Here is a 25,604-nt window from a genome sequence, read left to right as displayed (position 1 = left end):
TTGAAAATAAATGGAAATGCCACGCGTGTTGCCAGCATAACTGACAATGTTTTTAACATGTTTCTAGAGAACAGGACAGCGCAGAGATTTACAGCGAGCGGCACTGACTAGCCAGAAGAGACAGTGTGCTGTGGCTTCGTGTCGGAACAACCTGGCGTGCAGAAGTGAGGAGCTGTGCCAGGAGTGCCAGCGCCGCGGCCAGATTGCGCAGCTGGGGAGTCCCAGGGAGCCAGCTGCAGATGAGACCCCGAAGCAGCGCTGCCGAGCCCCTGCTTGTGACCACTATGGCAATACCAAGTGCAATGGTTACTGCAATGAATGCTACCAGTTCAAACAGATCTACGGCTAGTGGAAAGGAAGAGTTGGTGAAGAACAAGAACGAGGTGCCAGCTACTTCCTTAACTGAGATGGTGCTATGTCCAAAACACTTATCAGTCCTGGGAGTGGGAGGTTGGGGGGGGGAACATAAGCTGTCTGCTCTTGTTCTGTTTATTCCTGTTCTTGGGAATAAGTATTTAATTCCTCTAAACACTGCATACAAGGACTGCTGAGAAGGGCTGGTTGCTTTCTGCACAGAGCTGTCTTTCATGAATAAGCTCCTGTCGTGCTGTATTTAATTCTTGGAGTTCCCAGTAGGAAGTTTGAAGCATTTGAGTCTAAAGAGCTTCCTGCTTCTGCCTCTTTCTCAATACCTCCCCTGCTCCCAGACAAGAAACCACAACTACTGTTGGAGGTGTGGGAACTCTGCGTTGACGTATATTGGTCAGAGGCAAGTCTTTCTTGAGAGAGGTCCTCCAGGACAGGCTGATGCAACTTGCAGTTGAAACAGAGGGTCTCTGAAGAAACTTGCTTTGGTTTCCTTGCTTGTGTTCTTGCAGAGCTCAACAAGGCTAGAGCTCCTGCAGGCATTTAGGGTAGTAACAGTGAGTGGTTCTGGGTTTGCAGAGCCCTTGGCAAACTAAACTGCACTCTTGAACAAGACCAGTAGTGGTCTGCTCCTTCAATACACTTAACCACCATTTAGATCCTTTCCCAAAGCTGAAGATAGCTGGAAAGATAACATGATTACAGAAGCACCTTTTAAAACTATGTGATGGGAAAACCGAACCCTGCAATTCCCCTCTCATTGCCTTCAACATATTGAAAACCCCCTGAAACCCTTCATCTTAGGCTTCAGTTCTGAAGCCAAAGTAGCTTTCTTCTCTTCAATTATAATTGTCAGAAATACATATGCTGCTGTTCATACCTCCCACTCCCAATCTCTCACTTCTGTTATCCTTAATGTGATTCTGTTATCATGCTTACAGCTTGGAGCTTGGTAATAAGGTACTTCAGGATCAAGATTTCACTCCTGGAGTTCATGCATTTACTTCTCATTCTGCAGTACCTTAGCAAACTCACCTATACTGTTGTGCCTGATACCTGCTTCTCTCCTCTCCTTTAATACTTCTTAAGTTTTCAGCATCTGTTTTGCTGCTACTGTTTTAGAGGTGGTACCTCTTCTAATTTGCTTCTCAAGTTTAGAATCTTTTCTAGTTATTAAAAAAAAAAAAAGGTTTCTAAAAAAGAAAGTTAAAATAACTCTTGACTTATTTCTGTTAAATTTTATATATTTTGTGAACATTAATGTGAACATAAGTTTTATTAAAATATTTATATTATTTCAAACAATGCAACTTGAAATTTGCACATCTAGGATTTTTTTTACATATATTTACTCCTGTGTTGAACTTTGCAAACTTAAATCTATGACTGAAAAACATTCTCTGATATAAAGAAATAAATTATTGAAGGATTGAATTCAGTATTTTGTATTGATGAGAAGGAGCACAGTTGAGCATGGGCCACCCACTGACAAAAGGATTTCTGTCCAGGACCACACACAGGATGTGATTCGTCACATCACTGATGCGCCCTGGTTCAGGTCATGTAACCAAGCGCTTTGAGGTGATGACTTGTTGTGTGTCTCCACTTAGTGTCTCCCAACTTCAGTGTCCTCTCAGGAAGAGCTCTTGGTACCTTGTGGGACACGCATGCAGTCACTGTGCATCAGGACTTGGCTCCTGGGGGTGGGTGCTCAGTCTTCAGTCCCAAGAGCGGAGTGTGGCAGAGTAAGGATGGGGCCAGACCAGGCTGTGAGGGATGCTAAGCCAGGCTGATTTGACTGCTTTCTTCATTCATCTACCAGTTATGCCATGGGTTCCCAGCTGACAATGATTGAGAGCCACTTTCGTGGCCATCACTACCACCCAGTGACCCGCATGCTTGCAGGGGTCAAAGGCCCAGGCCAGCCTAACCACCTCCTCTCACCATGAGCAGCAGGGAAGCCCCTTGCCTTCTGGTCTTGGCATCTGGCTTGCTTGGTCACTCCTGAAAAACAAGGTGCTGACTGCTTGGCTGAACGGTACTTGAAAGTGGTGTTTTCTTATCACAAATTCGTCTGAACCCAGCCACCCTGCCAGGGGCTTTCTGGGTTGTAACACTCCCTCAGCATGGCATAAGGATTTTTCAGACCTCTCTCTGGACAGGCAATACCGTTACACCACTGTGACTTCTACATGTTGCCCGTGATCTTAAAGAAAAATAAGAGCTGCAAGCTGCCTGGTGTTGTCAGGACAGGGGCCCCTTTCCTAAGAGGTGACCCTGCCTGCTTCCCCCTCTCCTGGTCAGTTGCTCTCTGTCCTGGTTAACCCTGTCATCCTTTCTGTTTGTTCAGGAGCACGTTTCAACACAAGCTTCAGTGCTTTCCCAGTTGAAACCACAGAGGTGTTACATTCCTGAGTACTTTTGCAATGGGTCAGCCAGTGCTTGTAATTTCTACAGCTCTCTAGACCATGTTCCTGGGTTCCTGTCCACCTTCGTACACAGTGCTTTTTTACAGTTCAGCCCACCTCCCTCTGAACTGGTGCGTCCCATCATTTCAGAGCAGACAAGCTAGAAGTAAACCTGCTCCTCAGAGCAGAGCGTGTTGGACCTACCAACCCAATCTTTAGAGCATATTCTTCTTTTTCAAATTGTGTTTATCCGTTCCCTCCTTCCCCTTTCTTCACAACTCATGCAACTTGCATGCCTGCCTGATTCACCAGACTCCCACACCATGCAGAAACCTTGGTGCTGAAAGAGCAAGCAAGGCCTGGCAGGGATGCCTGCAGTGAGGCTCACCGAGGTGAGGGCAGCTCCCAGCATCCAGCCGAGGCAGCCGTCAGCCCCTGCTCCCTGAAGAGGCAGAGCCTCCACCACGACACCCTCAGGGGAGGAAGCAGTGGGGAGGGGGAGGTAGGTTAACTCCGCTTGCTGCTGGCTGCCACTTCTGCACAGAGGAAGGGTTTCAGCTGAAATGCCCCTAATCCCACTGTTTTTTTCTGCTGCTTTCTGGGCCCATTACTCATAACTTTGAAGTCACATGAGGCTTGTCTCATTCTGAAGCTTGTATGTAAATGAGTGCCCAGCCTGTCTCTTGTGACTGACTTGTGTGGGAACATTAAAGCTAATGGTGCCTTTTTTTTTCTTTTTTCTTTTTTTTTTTTTTTTTAATATTCTGGTATTTCCCTAATGGCTTTAGGGGATTTTGGCCCTCTGATTCTTTCTTCTGTCTGCCCAGCCAGACACCTCCTCAAGTTCAAGTATTTTTTTCCTTCCTGTTCTGCAAGAGAGAACTTTTATTTGGATTCTCCCTTTTTTGTGACCACTTATGGAAGTTTCTTTGCTGAGATGCAAATAGTTCATAGATTGTTTTCTGAGCATAAAGTTAAAACTAATATGAAACAATTGGCTTAACTACTTTCATTGCTCTGGAGTACTTTATAATATGGTGCAGTAAAGGATTGCTGTGCCAGATGTGCTTACATATTCATTTTGTTTATGGAAAGGATACTTTTAGATGTTTTCAGTAATTCTTCCTGATGGACCTGAATATTATCTGTGTTTCTAGACTTCTCAGGGATATAACGTCTGTATTAATACGTAACATGACACAGCAAAGAAGAAGGCAGTTACTAAATTTTTATACATTTATCTTCTGATACTTCAGTGCTCTGCTGGGCAAGCCTATGTTGTGCCATAAAGTAATGGCCATATGGGCAGGGATGGGAGCACGAAACAGCATGTCATCATTTAGATGAAAACATTTGCACTCTTAGATCTCTGACTTGATGTATTCCAGGAGCCTCAGGCAGGACCTAGCATGGTGGGCTTTTCAGGTAAAGCAAGAACAGAAAGGTCCTGTTGCTCCACTCAATGCCAGCTGTGATGCTCCACCTTCACACAGAAGCTTAAGACATCATATTGACAGCCTGTGAGCCAAGTACCCATCCTTTCCTCCTGCTCTTGGTTGGATTCATCTCCATCCTGTACAGACTCCAGCTCAGCCTGCAGAGCAGAAGAGAACAGTTCCGGTTATTTAAGTCAGAATGAGTTATTCGATTAGCCCGTCAGCAGTTGCTTGCCATGCAACTTAGTGTACAGCTGCCAGCTGACCCGCAGGCGGCGTGGAGCAATTACGAATGTAATAAATGGAAATGAAAAACATTTATTTGAGTTACTGTAAATGTAGGAGTGGTCTCATATCTGCTTTTTATGTGCTTGATGGAGTCACAAGTGGTTACTCTTTTGCCAGCTGTCTCATCCTGGTGTTCCTGCACGTGCTGCAAACTGTCCTGAACTGTACCACCCCATTCCTTGGAAGTGTCTAAAGTTACTTCAAAGAGGGAAAAAAACAAAACAAAACAAAACAACAACAACAAACTTTTTTCACAAAACCTGGTCCTAGTCCTACACCCTTTGGAGCAGAAATAGTGTACTAGTGACATAGCCATCAGCCTGGGGACCTGAAGAGTGAGAGGCCAGCTGAGGCCCTTTTCTGGCCACAACCCTGCCATTGAAGTCTCCTACCAGCTGAGGAGGGAGGGTGGCTATATCCAAACTGCTGTGGGGAAGGCCCCTGGCCTAGGCATCAGGTACCAGTGGGTTGAAGTGGTCTGAGGCTGCCATGGCCCTGCACCCGTAGCTTGGGTCAGTGTCCCTAATATTTGGTTCTGCTCAGACGCTTTGGTTGTAAATTAGAAATGCTTTGCTTAAAGGAGACTCTGATTCTTGGGAACTGCTGTCATTTCTGCTGGGAGCAAGAAATGGCAGGTGCTCAACAGAAATGAATACACATCTGTTGTTTTTTTTCCTGTAGTAGTAGTAGTTTCCGAAGTTTTTGGATTATGGATCACTGTGAAACTGATATGTTTTTGGTGCCTAAAATTAAACATTTGCAACAATTTCTCACGCATCACCCGATCAATTAGGGGTTACCTTGTGTTACTGATGTTGCAAATGCAGCTACATGGCTCTTCAGCTAAATATCAGTGACTTTATCTGGAGCTGTAGTTTGGCAACTTTTTTTCTGTCAAAATCAGTTAAATCATCCATAACTGGGAGCTATGGCCTTTACACTGACAGTGACAGGAACAAGAGAGAAGGCAGTTCAGTGATTAGGATACACGCAGAAAAAAAGTCCCCAGAGACACAAGCTCTCTGGACACTATAAGTTGTCCTTCTCACCTGGGAGCTTTGGCTCCTCTTCCAAACAGGCACAACCGGGACTTTCAAGTTCCTATGTAAAGGAAGTAGTCTACGTTACTGAAGAAAAGTAAAAATGCTTGTGCATTCAATCTTTGTAAAACACATAGTTAAGCACGGTGATACGATGCAAGTTTTGTCTAGGTGAGAGTCATGTGGGAGCACCAATTGCATAATTTTTATCCAGCATACTTGAGTAGGACACAATAGTATAATATGTACAGCACCAAAATATAAAACCACAACAGTGAGCAGTTACCATTTTAGTTTATTTCAAAAGGGTGAGGCCCCTTAAAATAAGGAGTTAGCGGTACAGGTGTCTTTACATCCAGGTGCTCAGTTTCTCAGCTGCCCGTATTTAACGAGCAGCGTAGCAAACCTGTTGCTGATGGGAGCAGACTCAGTGTGCTAACCTAAGCTTGTTCGGTAATCCCTGCACTGATGCTTTCTACCACACTGGTGGTAAATACTGGTGGCACGAACCCTTCCCTGTTTCAGAAGGGCGGTCCTAGCTGCACATGAGGAAAGACAAAATGCTTGGAAGTGGCTTAACTGAGCTGCTACTTCGTTAACTCCCCTTTCCTTGGCCATCCATAGTTATTTTGGAGAAGACTGCTCTCACAGGGGTTATTCATCTGGCTGTTACATTGAGACCAACACTCTAGTCCCTCACAGGCCTGCCTTGCTCCTGTGTGAGTGGAGAGGCTGAACCGAGCCAGGTTGAGGCAAGCCAGGCCAAGCCAAGCCACAACAGGCCAAGCTGAGCCATTCGGGGCCGGGTGGTCCTCCTGTGGTGGCCCTGTGGCCACTGACCCCCACCAGGAGCTGTGTCAGTCCTCCATCACCATCCCCCTCGGCCTGCCGGGCAGCGCAGGACCCCTGACAAAGGGCTGTCGCAGCCCTGTCCCACTGAGCGCTGCTGCAGGCAACCTAGTGAACCCGGTGTGGTGGCATCTCGAGTTGTCGAGATAAATGATCACTGAAAAAAAGCCTTTATATATATAAATTAAAAAAAAAAAAAAAAAGTCTTTAATGTTTGTCAAACAGAAACCTGAAATAAGAGCAGGTAATTTTGCCTGGGAGTTTTATGATGACTTCTTTTTGTACTAATGTTAATTTTCAAAAACTCCCTGTGTCTAATATTGAAAGACAGCCTACGGCATGTTATCCAGACTACCCCCTCCTCCAGCCTCAGCCTCACTAAACCAAATACCATGTACGTAATCTCTCCCCCCTCCCACCACCCCCTGACCTCTGACAGCAATGATTCTTTTTGTTATTGATTCGGGTTTTTTTCTCCTCCCCTCGACCCCCCTCCCTTTTTTTTTTTTTTGGTTAAGCCCTAGTACATATACGTGTTGGGCAGGAAGTCAGATTTCCCCTGGTGAATTACCATGGGGGGGGGGGGGGGAGGAAGGGGGCTTAGGTTTTGTTCTCTCATTATGGCTTCATTTCAAGGGATTCATATGATCTAATATTGAGTGCATGTTGTGAGTTAGTCCAATTCCCAAAACAGTGGCTACTAAAATTTTTTAAAAAATTAAAAAGCCACTGTTCAGTAGCATGTCACAAGAAGGGGTCAAAATTCCCTTCTCATTTACAATGTAAAGCAAAGCTAGTGAGCTGGGGATCTGCTCCAAGAAAGGCAGCGCTATGCAGTGTTTTGCACTTTTAAACAAATGCTTCTATCACCCTGAGGTGCGCTGTTGATTACTGGGGGACCAAATTTGTCCATGGCATTAAGTGCTATGTAGCCTGAGATCACACAGTCAGAATTCCCACTTGCTAAAGTTAATGACTGCAGGAGTCATTTCATTTCCTCTTGTCTGACATTCATAACAGAAGAGTGTGAAGAGCACTGAAGTGATGCCTGGAAAACATTTTACTTCCACCTCTGATAACATTTATACTGGTGTAAACCTTTGAGAACTGGACTGACTTCAGCGACTTTACTCCAGATATTCTGTAGGATTAGTAGGATGGGAATTTAGCCAGGCTATTTATAAAAATAGTCTCTTACTTACTTTTACATGTTCTGGAGTAATAATAAATAAATAAATATATATTAAATTGCTGCTGTTGCAATCCACGTGCCACAAAGATACACCTAACTAAGCACACCTTATTGTTAAGTCCTCTTTTAAATATTGGCACACCTTGCACCGGTTACTTGTTACAGTTTAATGGGAATAAAACATCTCAGCCTTTTCTGTGGTCCTTAATGCACAACCACTTAAAGAGCAAGGGAAGTAGCCAGACTGATGTTTCAGCATGATAGCTTACAGCTTATTCAGCCGGTAACGTACTACCTGCAATGAGGACAAAACTAATTTCTACTTGAGGAAGGAGATCACATTATTTTTCATTTACGTATTATTAATGCACAGCCTAGCAGAAAGAGATGTTGTTACATGGCTTTTTCATGATCACGTGCATGTCTAGACCAGCCTACATTTGCCTAAAAGAAAAAAAGTCATCGTTTCCAGAGACTTTTTTTAAAAAAGGGAAGTTTGGGTGGTGGTGATAGAGCAATGAATGGTGACCCCTGGCAGAGCTGTTCTCTTCCAAGGCTGGTGCTGGGTTAGGTGCTTGGAGGCAGGAAAGCCTCCGGTGCTTGCCAGCGCTCCTGTGCGTTTGAGTCATACCAGTAGTGTGCACCATGTAAGTTCAAAATGCATTACTCAAACCAGGCAGGTTGCTCGGGCCCATCAGGCTCAGCCATACCCGAGTCTACGTGAATGTCAAACTTAATGTATTCATCACCAGAATTTTCCTCCTCTCACGCTTTCTTTTAGGCACTCAGCAGGGAAGACCTATTAAGGCAGAATTTCATATTATTGGAGTTTCACTATTGAATTAACCAACTTTCAGTTCGGTTTGCCATTACTTCAGACTTTGAGCTTTGCTCCTCTTCCCTGCACAGGGGCTAAGTCAGATGTCCACACTGGGCTACACTGTGCACTCAGTTCTCCTCAGGGTTTTAGTTTTCCATGTGTCTGCACGTTATAAGTCGACTACAACAGCCACGTCCCCCGCCATGTTGAGTTACCTCACTGTCACACGTTCTTTCATCCAAGCTGGCTTTCCTCTCCCGGAATAGCAACCCACCAGCAGCTGTGACCAAGAACAAGCTGATCTTTATTGTGCAGAGCTTCATGATACTTTCCACTGCACAGCTATGCGTGCATTTATAGAAGTGTCTACACGTGCTGTAGGTGGCACAGCATTTCCAGCTTCAACTCCCCAAGGTACCTGTGGTTTCCCTCTGTCCTCTGATGGCTTCTGTCTCGCTGTTCCCCCACCCTCACAGTAGACCGGGGTGCTCCTGGGTCAGTTTCTGGGGAGAACACATTCCTCTGCTCCGTGGTCTTTGGAGAAGTTGAGGATTCCAAGTGCAGCTTGTTGAAAATGTCCAGCCCCTAATGCTCCTCTTTGTGCTTGTCTTCTTCATCTTGCAGATGGCTACATCTGTAGAAATGCAGAAGTCCGGCCAAGTTCTGCAAAGGGCTTACCTTCTATATTTCATAATGTTTATCTTTTTATCTTTTTTGAGTTATCAACGCCTCCTATTTGGAAATAATTTTGAATTAAGCTTTCATCAAACCCCACCAAATATAGAAAATATAGGTAGGTTTCATCTCTCTCTCTCTCTTTTTTTTTTTTTTTATTCTCTACATTGAAGTTTCAGCCTGTAATAGTAACATCTGTTGCATAGCTGTCAGAACAGGAATTATTCCTAAACTCTTTTTATTGGCATGATCTTTCTGTTGTGTTTCAGGTTATTTCAACTAAATATTTTCAGTGCTAGGGGAGGTGTAACTAAATCATATTGATCATGACATTTTTTGCAGAGTTTAAAAGAAACAAGCTATTTGAAAATACATGTTAATTTATAAATGGTTGAATAAATCTGTTTTAATACTGCAATGAGGAAAATATCATCTGTATATAAAATTAAACCATCAAAGCCTATAATAACTGGGAAATAATTGCAGGACATCAGAGAGGACAGCAAAAACAGGAGCTGATAACTTTGTGGAACCAGTAAGTGTTTAATCTATAAACTCTCTTGTTTTGAGCTGGGTGAAGCAGAGACAAGTAGACACAAGAAAAAGTACAAACAAGTTCTTTATTCTGAAACTGCATTAGAGCACTCTAAAGATAGCATCAAGGACTGCGTGGAAATCCCCTGGATACACTTCGTAATTTTTTCCGGTGAATCTCAGGATAGCAAATATGAGAGGCAAGGGTAAGTGGATGACCACAGCTGGTGTAAGCTGCACTTTGGCATTCTGCTTTTGTGGCGCAGGCACCCAGAGTGGAATTCAACTTACTTGTCCTTCTCTCCCTTGACTATAAGTAGCATCCTGATGACTAGTTCAGATGTAGATGTTTACACTGTAAAGGTGACACATTTGATGAGATGTATCCCACACACTATTTCTAAGGTGATGTTTCCTCTCGAAGAAAGTTAGAAAATCAGGGCAATGCACAGATTACCTTTTACTTTGTAGCCTACTGACTACTCAGATTTTGATGATGGGCAAACCACAGAAATCATTAAAATATATGCCAATTAATGCCTCCTGAAATCAACAGCTCTTAGGCATTTAAATGCCTTGCATAGCTGGGGGAAGTAACCTCTCACATCTTCCATGTATCTATTTGTTCTGCAAGAAATTGAAGAACTAACACTCACCTGACTCACCTCAGTAGTTATGAGATTATATTCATTAATGATTACAATATGATCCTGAGGTGAAAGATACAATACTTAACTAATTATACTTAATATTTCTATCTGTATTGATGATGTACTTGATCCCCACCAACAATGTAATGTGGGGATCAGATGAGTGCCAACTTTAGAGATTCTAGCATTTTTCTGAACTAACTTTATCTTGTTTTCTTTCAGGTACTCCATGAGATATAGAGGAACCAAGAAGAAACTTGCCCCAAAAGAACATGTAGAACAAGATACATGTCTCTGCACTAAGCAATCAGCTATATCATAAGCCCACTCTGTTATCATTTACACAGTTAGCTTACCGGTGTTACAGAAATGTATTTGAATTCCTAAATAGTTCCCAGCTCAGGTGTGTTGTGTTCCCACTGTAGAAAATCGGAGTGCAGTAATATTGGAGCAGGGCTGTTTGGAGTAATTGTTAACTGCAAGATACTTGGCATTGTTACCAAGGAAAATATATGCCACACTTGCATTAATAATGCATTCAGGAAAACAAGATTTTCCTTCGCAGTGGTTGGAATTATATCAAAGAACTACCTGGCTCCATCACCAATTTCTCTTGTTAACTGAGCAAAAGATCTGAAATGTTGTCAAACTACATGAAAAAGTACTGGGCCACAATTCTCTGCACGCCTCACTCAGTTGGCTGCAGATCATTATGTTTAGCTTCTTTGAATCATAAAGATGGAGATGTACCAGGGAATTTGTATCCAGCTTATACAATGATTAATGTTATAAACTGAGGGGGAAATAGATGACCCATTTGTTTACTCTGAGGTTTTCAAAGTTATCAAGGGAGATGAGAATAAACCATTGTGGCATGAACAAGGAAGTGAAGTGAGAAGTTCATCTCCTTTCTAGCTAGCTGTTATCTATTTTTTTGCAGTGATTTATTGCCACAATCAATGAATAAACACCCTTTTTACAGTGGAAAATGTTCCTAATAAAGATAAAATTCTGATCTCAGTGAGAACTGGGAAGTACCAGTAAAAAGTTATTAGCATGGAAAAAAAGTCTAAGCAATGAGAAATACACAGGCAAAAACACCTCTTCTCCTAGCTTGCTTATATATACAAGAACTGCATAATTCTGATTTACCCCTGCAACAAACAGTGAACACATATTGAGGTATTTGCCCATTGTGCCCCCCTACCCTCTTTGTGGTTTTCAGGATCTAATACCCCTTGTATATTTGTCTGTATTAAAAAGCATTTGTTTCAGCGGATCTAGATTGCTAATCCACCTATCTTACACTGCCTGTTTTACAGAATCTTCTGTCTCCTCCATTTTTACCGGTTTCCCAATCTTTCTGTTTTTTTCTTTTTTTTTTTTTTTTAATTTACTTATTTAGTTATTTATTTTATCTTATCAGTAATGACTTAATATTTTCTTCCTGGCCACAGATGAAACTGTTGAATTAAACCAAATCTGGCACTGATCTCTGCAGAAAATAACTAGAGAAGTCATGTGCTGAAGATTTCTCATTGCCAATCTATTAATAATTTTGCCAGGATGTCAGTTCTCAGTTTAATGTGTGTGCTGTTTCTGGCAGTGAGAATTGCTATATTTTTCTATCAGAATATTGTATAATATTGAATTAAATACCTCACAAAAGTGTACATAATCACTTTTATTAACCATTCTAGTAACTACTGTCAGCTATTCATGGAATCATTATTTTTTTAAAAAAAGGTGTTTTATTCTATTAATTAACTTAGAATGACATGAACTATTTCCCTTCTTCAAACAACTGTTGTAGGATTTGTGGGTGTAAGTTGCCTTCAAGAAGAAATGATGTTATTTACTTATATCACACAAGAACAGTATTTTCCATTGCATTAATAATTTAAGGAGAACATTAAATACAGAACCAGGATGTTTACTGAACACTTTTTCCCTGTATGTTTATAGAATTGTTTATCTCCAGAGGAGATATTTACTGCTGCTGAGATGAATTTGATGATAAAAACTTCTTTATTGCCTTTAGTTTTGCTAACCTTTGATTTTCCCTCAATGTGAGTGTAACTTGGCTAGAGAAGATATCCAAAGTGTTCCTAAGTTCATCCTTCTACATGTTCACGTTCTCTTTCTGTAAAGTGGAATTATATTGTAAAAGATCTAATCATTTTACACAGGCCAAAAATGACCTACAATATAAAAGCTCTTCAATGTCATTAACTTTTTGTAGTCTCTATGTACCAATCTAAACCCCATGAAAAATAAACAAAGTCAAGCCCTTAGCAAAGTTTCATGCCAGGCAATCTTTTTTTACCTACCCTCTGTCCAAAACACGTAAACCACTGTATCTTCTGCCATCTGGTGCTCGACTTTGTGGAGTTTCAATCCCTGTATGTGGGAGAGAAGTGTTCATGCTATAAACAACTCAGATGTCAAATGAACAAATGGATGACACACAGTGTGTACTGGGTTACAGTTCAACCGTCAGGTTTTGGCATTATGTGGTAATGCAAAAAGTTCCCTCCTCCTACGTGTCTGCACAATTCATCAAGCTCCACTGCCATATTCTTGCTACTGGGCTGTTCCAGCATAGCAGAGAAAATGATCCTTCAGACACTCAACCTAAAAAATATGGTGGCCTTCATTTGTAGCTCCACTCAATTGTCAGGTTGTACAAAGGCTAAACAAACTGCAAACAGTTGAAAAAAAAAATCAAATATTTTCCTATGTTAAATAAGAGAGAAAAAATGTGTTATGGATTTCCTCCATCTGGTCACTGAAAACTTTCAGGAGGAAAGCATTAATTTTAGAAACAGCAATTCATGCATTTGTAATGAGATTTACATAGGGGTATAAGCAAAAAAGAGATAATCCATGGGAAGTCTGTGAAGGCTTTTTCTCAAGAGCATTGTCTATTATCTCTGAATGGCTCAGCTGAAGTTCATCTACACCAATGCAACAGCATGGGCAGCAAACAGAAGGAGCTGGAGCTTTGTGTGGCAAGCAAACTATGACTTAGTTGCCATCACTGACACATGGTGGGATGACTTCCACAAGTGGAGTGCTGCAATGGATGGCTATAAGCTCTTCAAAAGGGATTGACAACAAAGGAGGGACATTGGCATGGCTCTCTATATTAGAGGGTGTTTAGATGTTGTAGAGCTCAGGGCTCAGAATGATAAGGTCGAGCCCCTGTCGGTAAGGATCGGGGTAAGGCCAACAAGCCAGACATCCTGGTGGGGGTCAGTTATAGACCACCAAACCAGGATGAAGAGACAGACAAGGCGTTCCACAAACAGCTGCAGAAGTCATGCTATCATCAGCACTCATTCTCATGGGAGACTTCAGCTTCCTAGACATATGCTGGCAATACAATACAGCCCAGAAGAAGCAGTCTAGGAAGTTCCTGGAGTGTGTGGAAGACAATATCCTGACACAGCTGGTAAGTGAGCCTACTGGGGGAGTGCCCCGCTAGACTTCCTGTTCACAAACAGAGGAGGACTGGTGAGAGATGTGGAGGTCAGAAGCTGTCTTGGGCAGAGCGACCACAAAATGGTAGAGTTCTCTATTCTTGGTGAAGTCAGGAGGGCGTGGTGGTTTTACGCAGCTGGGCAGCTGAGCTTCCACCACAACCTCTCTCTCACTCCCCCTGCTCAAAGAGAAAGGGGGAGAAAATACAATGGAATAGGGTTGAGATAAGGACAAGTAGATCACCCAGAAATTATCATCATGGGCAAAACTGACTCAACATAGGGAGATTAATTAAATTTATTACCTATTACTAACAAGCTAGAGCAATGAGAAACTAAAAAAAAAAAAAAACACAAAGAACTCCTTCCCCTCATCCACCCTCTTCTATATCCACCCTCCCCCCCCCCCCCCCTTCCACCCTGAGCAGCACAGGGGAACAGGGAATGGGGGCTGCGGTCAATCCCTGACGCTTCATCTCCGCTGCTCCCTCACGGCCACTCTCTGCCCCTGCTCCCCGCGGGGTCCCTCCCACGGGATGCCGTCCTTCCCGAACTGAGCCTGCGGGGGCTGCCCACAGGCAACAGCTCTTCAAGAACTGCTCCCACATGGGTCTGTACCACAGGCAGCAGCTCCCCCCAGGCCCCCTGCTCATGCATGGTCTCCTCTCCACGGGCTGCAGCTCTGGCCCAGGGCCTGCTCCTGGGTTAAAAACTGTCTGGATGGCTGGGTCCAGAGAGTGGTGGTGAATGGAGTGAAATCCAGCTGGCAACCGGTCACCAGTGGTGTTCCCCAGGGGTCGGTGTTGGGGCCCATCCTCTTTAATACCTTTATTGACAATTTAGACGAGGGGATTGAGTGCACCCTCAGTAAGTTTGCAGGTGACAGCAAGCTGGGGAGAAGTGTCGATCTGCTGGAGGTTAGGAAGGCCCTGCAGAGGGACCTGGACAGGTTGGATCGATGGGCAGAGGCCAATGGGATGAGGTTCAACATGGCTAAGTGCCGGTTGTGACTTTGGTCACAACAACCCCATGCAGTGCTACAGGCTTGGGGCAGGGTGGCTGGAAAGCTGTGCAGAGTAAAAGGATCTGGGAGTGTTGGTTGATGAACATGAACCAGCCGTGTGCCCAGGTGGCCAAGAAGACCAACAGCGTCCTGGCTTGTATCAGGAATAGTGTAGCCAGCAGGAACAGGGAGGTGATTGTCCCCCTGAACTCAGCTCTGGTGAGGCCACACCTCGAGTACTGTGTTCAGCTTTGGGTCCCTCACTACAAGAAGGACATTGAGGCCCTGGAGCATGTCCAGAGAAGGACTACAAAGCTGGTGAAGGGCCTGGAACACAAGTCCTGTGAGGAGCAGCTGAGGGAACTGGGGTTGTTTAGTCTGGAGAAGAGAGGGCTCAGGGGAGACCTCATTGCTCTCTACAACTGCCTGAAAGGAAGGTGTGGGGAGCTGGAGGTCGGCCTCTTCTCACAGATAACTAGTGACAGGACTAGAGGGAATTGCCTCAAGTTGCGCCAGATGAGGCTTAGGTTGGAAATTAGGAGACATTTCTTCTCAGAAAGAGCAGTCAGGCATTGGAATGGGTTGCCCAGAAAAGTGGTGACGTCACCGTCCCTGGGGGTGTTGAAGGAAAGGGTGGATGTGGTACTTGGGGATATGGCTTAGAGGGCAATATTGGTGGTATGTGGATGGTGGATTAGATGATTTCAGAGGTCTTTTCCAACCTTAGTGATTCTATGATTCTATTTCCCTGTCCTTCTCAGCTACAGTGTCTCCAGGTTGCAACTCCGAGGACCGAGGACAACTCAGGACTATTTTTCTCCAAAAGATTTGGGTCTGGTAGGTCTGAAGAGGAATTTTCCTCTCTGGACAGTCCATCTGGGAAGAGTGTAAATGGTGCTTTGTCATGGACATTTGCAAAGAGGGGGTTTCCTGTTCATGACTACAAGAGATTATAGATTTGCCTCTTTAAAAAGAATTAATTGTCAAGAAGAACCACACAAGCTTACTCCTGGGTTCAGCTGGCAGGCACCATCCTGGTGGTACAGCTACAGCTGCTATGGTAAAGCATGGCTAGGAGATGGCCTTTCCCTCTGCCTTGTGACACCTGTTCCTCCCCACCACACTGCCTGTGGAATCTACGCTGCTGTGCCCACAGAGGAGGCCACCGCAGCCCCTCCAGGGCTGAGACGTTTCTGTGGGGAGCCATCTTCCCTCCCTGTCACCTGCTGGGGCTGGGCCTCCTGTGGGTTGGGGAGGTGGGGCAAGGCAAAAGAGCAAGCCAAGGGCTCTTGAACAATGCCAGAAGTGGATGAATCTGCTCATCATGTATTTCCTTTTCATGCATTTAGTTAGTTATTTCCATCTTCTGATTTATTCCCATTTCTTTTCCTGTACGCTGTATGCCAGCAAACCCCAGCACTGCCCCTGCGTCCTGGGGGCCAGGGCAGCAGGACACACTGGTGCCAGGTAAGAGCTAGCGCACCTCCTGCTGCTGGGGGACAGGGGCAGCCCCACAGGGCAACCATGCATGGCTCAGCTTGACTTCCATCACTTCGCCCAGCATGACCTAAAATACAGCCCAGTGTCTTTAGGATGTGTGGAAAAAACTCTTGAAATCTCTTTGCTGCTTCCACATATAGAGCCTAGCAGAATCTCTTGGGGTTTTGTTTTTTTGTTGCTTGTTTGTTTGTTAGATTTTGCCTCATTTCCTGTGAATTTTGAAAGAAAAAGTTTCAAAAAGTCCCCAGGCAAGCATGTTTCCAGCATGGGAGGAAGAAACTCAGCGGTGCCTGTCCTGCCCAGCCAGGCTGCTCACTCATGCCCAAGCCGTGCGATGAAGCGTGAGCTAGGCGCAAGTTTCTAACCACTGATACCACCCCATTCACCCACAAGGACACAACTTTATGCCTTAAAACTCTGGTTCATCCATTTCATCCGTTCTCAAAATGATTCTACAGAGAGTTAGAGGTACAAGCCTGAATAAACATATTTATACCGCACCAGTCACGTGGGACAGATAGGTGTGCAAGACTGTGCTTACCCTTGCTCACAGCAGTGAGCCAGAGCATCTGTGTGCCAAATATTTTCAGGCTTTGTAATTTAAAGGAAACTGCCATTAAAAAAAACAAACAAACAAACAAACAAAAAAAATGTAACTGATTTTCTCTGAAAAACTGTGATCAGGGTGAAGAAAGAAAGCAGAGTGTTTTGCTGATTTTCTTTTTTTAAACTAAGATTGCAGCTCACCATTGTAAAATTACCTCAGTCAAAACAACATTGCACTATCATTGTATATAATGTCAAAACCTTAACATACAGCTGTTGCCTGACACAATACAGTATTACTGAAAGGCTGATTAAAAAAGGACAGTGTATATTTATATTGTACCTTGCCTTCTTCTATAAATAAGTTACCTAACTAAAGCAAATAGTGAGAGGAAAATGAGATCTTGCTTACAGCATTGTTTATTTTGTCACCAAAATTAAGTTTACCACATAAAGTTAATAACTGCAATTTAAAGACATCATCTCACTGAATAACAGTGAGAAACAGGAAAAGATAAGTCACACCACACCCAGAAACCACGCTTGCATAGTCACAGAATAACCTGAGTTTCCTGAACAAATGACAGGTGATTTTTTCCAACCTTCAGATAGTCATTTTTGTCTTCCTAATTCTGGCTTAATCAAAAACCACATGTGAAAATCTTAAAAAATCCACCCTTAAGTACTCACCCAGGCTGGACGAGTCTGTTCTCTATGCCCACTGGCAGTGCAGGGGCTCATCTCAGCAGAGGGTCTCCCCCTGTCTCACCTCCTCCTCCCAGCTAAGGATGCTGTGGTGGGTGGGATGCTTTACCACTGGACCACCTAGCAGCTCCTCTACTTCTGCTTGGATCATGTCCAAATTCCTCTAATCAGAGGAATACGAATATAAAAGCGTATCTGATGTCATTCGATCAATACCCACTTGAGAGTAATCAGGGATGACTTTAAAAAGTGTCCCCTACTTTTCCCTTGCCTATTAATTACACAAACTCCTCCTCCCCTCCCCTTGTCAGTGAGACACAGGGGAAACTAGCCACTGGTGATGACTTATCTGCACAGATTTCATGTGGCTTGTCATCACAAGACTGGGTTTAGCAGATCATGCAGCTGTTTTGCTAAACAGAGTGGTTTATTCTGTCTTTGGTCACTTTTTTTTTTTTTTCCGAAATATAACATTTGCACAGATATGTGTTTCAAAAAAAAAAAAAATCAACTTCTAGATGGTATCTCTACTGTCTCAACCCTCACTACTGTAAAATCTAAGTTGGAAGTTTACCATGATTCATGCAACCTCTTCCTTTCCCACGTGAAAATAGTTCTTGTTCCTCAGACACTTTATCTAGGAGTCTCTCACACGTCTGTGTACCTGAGGCTCGAATGCTTGTACATAAGTCTCAATTGTTCTTTATTTCAGCTCAGGGTCAGATGTTTCAGACATCACTCATACTTCCAGCCACATCTCTCCAAGTAACGTGACAATATTGTCACATTTTTCCAAAACGTCATGAGGTACTTCCATCCATTTCAAAAGCTGTCACTGCGAGAAAACTTCAGATGGGAGTCAAGCCTGTGGCTGGAGCCAGCACATCACACACACCATCTGATACCCCCAAAGGATGCTTCAGTTCCCACCACTCCACTGTCATCCAGGGGCTGGCAGATCTCCACAGCTTTGCCGTGTGCACGGTCTCCCATCTGTTTTGGCGTCCTGATGTCTTCATCTCTGTGCTTTCCCCTGGCACAGTCTCGGTGCTGCCTGCCTGTGCTGGGAAGCCACTGCATGTGCTAAGGACCCCGAGTCATCAGGGCAGTGCCTGTGGTCAGCACAGCTGCTGCCGTGCAGTGAGAGTGCTGTGACATAGCTGGCTGAGAAAAGTTTCCTTGTGGGCAGATTCCCCTTCCCAGTTCCTCTTTTAGCCATTTTTTTTGCCTCCCCCTCACTCATCACAGCCTCCTCCTGTCTGCTTGGCCAGCAGCCTGCCCGCCTGCTGCCTGTGTGCTGTCATCCCTGGTGCAAACAAGCACCACAATTGCTTTGTGAAGCCCACAGGACTTCACAGCTCTCATGTAATGACATGAAATGTTTGAAAATAGCTAAAAGACACGTTTTTTTGTGCCACATACTTTTTTTTTTTTTTTATAAGTAACTTGCTGTGGTGCTTGGTGGAAGTATTTGTAAACATGGCTGTAGAGCAACCACAGCATTTTGTCCCCAGCCAACCATTATTCTGTACCAGGTGAAGGACCAAGGACAAAATGTTGCAGAAGTCCACATTCCTGTTAGTACACTGATGAGGACAAGCCACCATTAGCAAGAAAAACGATGGCATGGACGTGGCTGACAGACTCTGCTGTCTTGCAGTGCTTCTCTGCCTCTTTAAGAAACTATACAATCAAGAGGGAAGGAGTGTTTGATTTTTTCTAGGAGGTTATTTAGGGCTGCCTGTTGCATAATTAAGAAATGTTTCCACCAAGTGATTAGCAGCCTACCCAACTGTGCATATCTTTTATTCACCTTCTGCTTGGGAGCACACCCAGGCTTTGTGCTTTATATTGAGCTATTTTCACCTTTTTTGCTGCAGCTGTTTTCAATGGAAAGTGCTGAAAACGCTTCTCCTCTGCCTAATGGCCAAGGAAAGAAAAAATATTCCTTAGACTTCCCAGAGAAACAGTTCAGTCACCTATAGTCCTTTACAGGTTTCTTTGATACCTGCCTTTTGCTGAGGAAGCATCTCATGCCACACATGCCCTTTCTCCCTCCCCACCTTGGACAGACTGGCAGCATGCCCCTATACTGTTCTGTAGAGCCCACAGCCCACGCGAGTCCTTCAAGACCTGCTGTGTTCTGCTTAGGTGATCAAGGCTTTAAAAGGCATGCGAGCCTGGGAGAATTGTTCCCTCAAGAACCACTTCCTGCCATTACTCTGTACTTTTTTTTCCCCCCCTTTTTTTTTTTTTTGGCTTGAGAAGAACCATAGCTGCCATTTGTAAGTTTCCTCCCTCTTCAATAATTTTCTCATGCCCTATCCATTTTATAAAAGGAAATCCAGATGTGCCTGGTTTTTCCAGTGCCTGTTGAAGGTGGAGAAAAAACAGAAGCTTCAGTAGCTGACTTTCATGCAGTATACAAATACCCCAGCAATGAGTAAAATATAGCTCACTCTTCAGAACTTCATAAGACATCTAACCCATGTTTCATTCTGCAAGCAAAGAAGAGGGATGATGCACCTCAGATGAATCAGGCAAACAGCCCACACTTGCCTGAGCACTGGAGGCAGTCCGTGACAGTTTTCTCATTGACCAGTGTCCCCTGGAGGTTCTCAGGTTTAGACCCATTGCGGTGAAGGCTGGGTTACTAGCACAGCAGAGGAGGATCTGCCTACCTAAGCATATTCATTGATTGATTAGAACTGCAAAAAGAGAAGATCAGAGAAAAATCTCTTCTCAAACTTCACGCAAATTTCACTGAAACTGACCTGAGCAGCCTTCAAAATTCTTACCACCCCCAGGGGCACCACAAGCTATGTGGGATGTTGATTATCAATATACTGCAGCTCTCCCTTAAAAAAGGGTCCCTGAAAATCCCTCTGCTACATGCTGTATTTCTGCTACTTTCCTGAGGGATGTGTCACCTCCACCTGCTTGTAGAAAGAAGATTTATATAGGTTTAAAGAAGATTTAAGTACAGATTTATATGGCTTTGCCCGTCTGCCAGAGGAGCACAGGGGTGCCTCATGCCAGCAGCTTGAAATGTCTCAGTAAAGTCTGGGTTAATACCACAAACCTTCCACCAAAGCTTCCTGGCAGCTCTTCACTTCAAAACTTTTCTTACACTGGGATTGTTGGTGGAACAAAAACCAATACCAAAGATAGAAAATGTTTGAGACTAAAAATACAGAGTAACCAGGGGTATTGTGTGTGGTTGAATAAAGGGAAGTACTTGACCTCATGGTGCCCTGGGTTCCAGATGAACAGTCCTGAGCCTGTTGAATCAGTATCTCACAGCTTGCTTTTTTGTCAGTATTCGTCCTTGACATTATGTGTCACATCTTAAAGAAAAAATAAATCATTTATAACATCATATAAATATCTGCTTATGGGAATTAGTGACAGCTGCTACAGGTATGCACAACAAACAGTTTGTATCCGTGAGAATAAGGTACATTTGATGTAGCAATTGAATATGTACTACTTATAGCCACATAGAAAAAAAAAAAAGGAAAAGGTGAACAAAGCATTCCTTACATGGAGAGAGAAAACAAGGGCGCTGGAGTTTAATGTTCATTACCTTCTATTCAAGTACACTATGAATCCTTTCTAGATGCCTGTCTCTGAATAAGAGAATTTTGTGGGTTATCTGGGGACTCTAGACTGATGAATTCAGTTCCTGAGTCTCCCACAAATTTCCCATATAACTTAGAGAAATCATTCAACCTAGCAATGCCTAATCTTTTTTTTTCTTCACTTTTTTTTTTTTTTAATAGCATTTCTAGTGACACTGCTCGGTATAAAACTTTCATATACTAGATCAGGTGCCTGATATGTCTGTCATATAGAAGCACACATACCTCATCATGCCTCCTAGTGCTCGTGCAGTGAACAACAGACACCCTCATCTCGTGAAGGTATGGTGTTTCTGCGTGAAAAGATCATGGTCAGGGCTAAGCTTATGGCCAGAAAGCTCTAAAAAGAGTTTCATAATCATAACTCGCTTTCTATTTGGCATCACAACAGACAGTTTCATCAAGGACTTACTAAACAGGGATGCAAGATTACCTTGATGGTCTCAAGAAATCTCTCATTTCCAAATTTTAGAAAGCTACAACCATTAATTTTCTCTGAATATGCATGAGTCTTGGTCATGTTATTAGAAACAACAGACAAAACAGACTTACTGGCAATTGACATAAATGGACAAAAAGTTAATAAATAAATCACTGTTCAGCATAAGAAAAGTCCCTAGAGTACAGTTGTGTAACTATTTATTTGCATCATATGAGATTTATACTGATTTCTGGCATGACATTAAGCAAGAAAAAAGAAATAAAGTTTTGCCCAATTTTTATGAAATCTTGTAAGTAAATGTGTGGTCACCATTTTCACAATACATGCTCTGGAAGAAGAGCCTTACTTTTACCGAAAGACTAAGAAAAAGGTAAAAATTTGATTGAACTACTTCAGCCTCAGCTAAATCTCATCACACGTCCTCTCAGCTGACTCCAGTAGTTTCGTTTTGAATGTACGATCTAATAATCTAAACTCAAATCTCACTGCTGTAGCAGTGCAAAGGTGTAGAAAAAACACCTAGACTCTGTGTGGGAATTTGCTACAAGATTTTGAAGACAGTTGTCCTGGTCAACAAGGTGCACCGATTCCACCCCCCCACCCCCCGTGAGTCAGTTATTTTTTGGGTAGCTAGTGCCTAGCCTGCCTACCATTCTCCATCACTGTTTTTTCTTAATCCCTAGCAGTGCATATCAGTCTCCATGACTGCCAATAACCAGAAACACAACCTAACTGAGAGGAGAGGGAGTTTTGGTGCCACAGTACTGTTCCAGAATACCCCAGTGCTCTAATCCACTGCTCTACCAAGTGTTCACATTTCATTGTGTAACGTCAAGAAATATGAATCTGTTTAAAATATTTTATCAGATATGGATACAGAAGCAAAGATTTCCTATTGCTGGATACTGGTAATAATGCTTGGTAACAGGGATGCAATAATGCTAAGGATCAAGGCAGAACTGCCCTGAACTTCTGCTACTCTCTTCAGATGAACCCAAAATTTTCACATTCTAAATGCACAAGAAACTGTTAAGTGCTTTCTATTTATAATAATAATAATAATAATACTCTGCTCTATCTAGTCTGTGTAGAAATAAATAAATTGCTATACAGGAAAAAAAATCCTTAAACGAAGTAATTTAATTGCCGAGCCAATAATGAGATATCTCCAGGAAATGTAGGTGGAAGAAACTTGCCATCATAAAGACAATGCCAGGTTTTTCTTTGTTTGTGAGGCCAGGTTTCCACTTTCTGCCTGTGAAATCAGCCTGGATATTGTAATTATAGGAAAAAAACATGTAGTCATAATGAAAATGCATTAAAAATTTCTGTCACACCTGGAGTGGTTGAAAAAAAAAAACAACTGTCAGAACACTTCCAAATTAAAAAGGCAATATCAAAGAAATATTTCACAATATCATGTCAATTTTGCCAAAATGCTATTTCAGACAAAAAGATGAGAAATTCCTGACATTATCAGATGATCTCTTTAAATGTCTCGTTAAGGGAAAAAAAAGAAAAAGATAAAAAAAAAAAAAGAAACACTGAGACTACAGTTTTTTGTTAGTGAATTACCTGTGCGAGTCCAAATTAGGCTAATTGCAGGTCTAGGTTTCTTTAGCTATATTCCTATTTGTTGTCCAGAGTTCTTTGGTGACAAGTTAAGCATTCAGGTTTCAAAAATGTCAAGATCTTTTATGAAAGTAAGACTTCAAACTCTTTTAATGATTTTCAAATTTCTTCCTTGGAGATTTTTAACATAACTTTTTGATTTCTAAATGCCAAAAGAAGCAAAACAATATTTACTATGCAATGTTTCTTAGTACATGAGTAGTAGATTTCCTTTACAGATTGAGTCAACATTTTCAACTACGGGAAACTAAAACTAAGGACCTATATCCATGCATATACATTTAACCAGTTCTGAAAATGCACAATTAGCATTTATATTCCTTAAGGAAGGTGATTGCCTTTACGTAAAAGGGTAAAAGTGGTTATAAAAGGCACGTTGGCTAAGACATGGGCACCTGTACTTTCCCACACGTGCAGAAGGTATCAGGATCCAGAAAATCACTTAAAAGAAAGGAGTACATTTTTAGTTAATTCTTGAGTAAAGAAATGGCAGAAGAAAACACTTTCAGAGAATGCTAAATGGCAACACCTTGCTGCAGTCAAGTAGCATATGGGAGGTGGTGGTGTTATCTTCAGTCTGTTGACCAGGGCCATGGTGTTACTGTTCTGCTTGGGCTGTGTTACAGGTGAATGGGACCATTGTAATTTATGGCCCTGCCTCAGTGGGGTGATCCCTACCCAACAGTCGCCTCTGTGGCTGTCTTCGGCTCAAAGTGGTGTGGACTTGCTGCCAAGTCACTGGGAACCATTGAAATAACTCACCTACAGGCAACTTGCTTATGTAGTGGGCATAAGATGTCATTGTTATTGGTCTTAACTTCCTATTTGCCTGATCCACTGAAATCACTGCATCATTTCAAGTTTCCTTACAGATGTTTTAGGTTTACTAAGGCCCTAGTTCAGACCATACCAAGAACTGAGGGCATGAGAGGACTGATACTGTATAAGTAATATTCAAAAGCATTTCAAAGGCTTACTAGGTACAGACAATGCAAATGAATTAAAGTCTGATTTTCTAGGTTGCAGTGACTAGAGATGTCCTGTTTCTGACTTTCACTGTAGACTTAATTGACCACAGCAATACTTTTTCTCTTGACAGAACTACTATCTCTTTTTGTCTGACAGCAAAAGTTTGCTCTCTGGCATGAGTCACTGGATTTTCTGTGGAGAAGAGATATTACACCACTATAATATGCAGAAGCACCTCTAAGCTATCTTTACCTTGATTTGGCAATAGTGAGACAAGTCCATGGCCGGTCTTGGGGAAGAAGCATTTCAACATACAGCAGTGCTGACGTGGCCAGTAAAATGTAACCACATACCAAAATCCCTTGTGTCACCTTTGAAAAGATCCCTCCATCACACTAAACCCATAGTGTCCTCATCAGATGTACCCTGTGGCTCAGAAAGCCTGCCTGCTACCTTTTCTGTTTTTTATGCAAAACTGAGGAACATGGAGCAAAGAAACAGCTTGACCTACAGAGCTCACTATACAGGTAGAGAGACCTACTAGCAACAGAGATGATGGGATTACTAAGTGAGACAAAATAAAACAAAACAAACAAGCAAACAAAGAAATAAAAAAAAAAAAGTAAATTAAAAAAAAAATACTTTTTGGTTTGCTCAAGTCCGCAGAAGTACAATAAACAAACATATGGACAAATAGACCTCTTTGACCTACCTTTCAGAACACAGGCCTACTTTTTGCCTTATGAAACTATCCAAAAGTGTCCCTGGTCAGTGTTTTCTAAGGCATATACAGAGGGGATCCCATGAAAAACAAAAAAAGAGGCACTTCATAGCCATCAGCTGTTCAGTGGGACCTTGCTATCAGGTGCCCTTCCCAGTGCATCCAAGGGCAAGCCATTCCCAATGGATTAATGAAAGAAAGCTCAAACCTTGGTAGATATGCTAACTATTTCATTTCTGTGATTTCTAGAGACTGAGGAGGGGGGAAAAAAAAAAAAAAGATAAAAAAAAAGATTAAAAAAAAAAGTGGGAAGCAGCAGAGGGAACATCAAAGTCAGAGAAAAGAGGAGGAGGAAGAGGTGCTTCATGGTGGAGCAGACCGACACTGCAGCCCATGCAGGACTCACACGGGAGCAGAGGGATATTCCTGAAGGACTGCAGCCTGTGGAGAGCCCACACCACAACAGAATTTTCCTGACAGGAACTGCAGCCTGTGGGTAAGCTCACGCTGGAGCTGAGGAAAAGTGTGAGTAGGAAGGAGCAGCAGAGAGCACTCCATGTACTGACCTGCTCCCCTTGCACTGCTTGGAGGGTGGTAGAGGAGTCCAGAGTGAAGGAGTAACATTGAGCCTGGGAAAGGGGGGAGGAAAGGTGTTGTGTTGATGTTTGTCTTTTTGTTTCTCATTTATCAGATGTATTTTAACTG

At 42.9% G+C, this 25,604-nt stretch overlaps 1 protein-coding gene and 1 long non-coding RNA gene across 4 annotated transcripts in view; one reads left to right on the top strand and one right to left on the bottom strand.

Annotated features, from left to right (window-relative positions):
• The window catches only part of TNFAIP3 (TNF alpha induced protein 3), a 15,481-nt gene extending 13,686 nt beyond the window's left edge, over window positions 1–1,795 (top strand). For all 3 annotated transcript variants that reach the window (XM_080587304.1, XM_080587303.1, XM_080587305.1), the window contains exon 9: window positions 68–1,795. In XM_080587304.1, coding sequence (XP_080443430.1) covers window positions 68–349 — 282 coding nt within the window. In that variant the 3' untranslated portion in view covers window positions 350–1,795. The remainder of the gene's footprint in view (window positions 1–67) is intronic.
• Window positions 1,530–25,604, bottom strand: LOC308193080. The gene is made up of 5 exons (XR_013949362.1): window positions 25,466–25,604; window positions 21,361–21,428; window positions 17,480–20,841; window positions 12,589–12,658; window positions 1,530–9,786 (listed from the first exon to the last, which is right to left on the bottom strand). It is a non-coding gene; the product is annotated as an uncharacterized lncRNA (long non-coding RNA).

Source organism: Anser brachyrhynchus (genome assembly GCF_964034855.1).
Source record: "Anser brachyrhynchus genome assembly, chromosome: 3".
Classification (NCBI taxonomy): domain Eukaryota; kingdom Metazoa; phylum Chordata; class Aves; order Anseriformes; family Anatidae; genus Anser; species Anser brachyrhynchus.
This window is presented reverse-complemented; position numbering and strand designations above follow the sequence as displayed.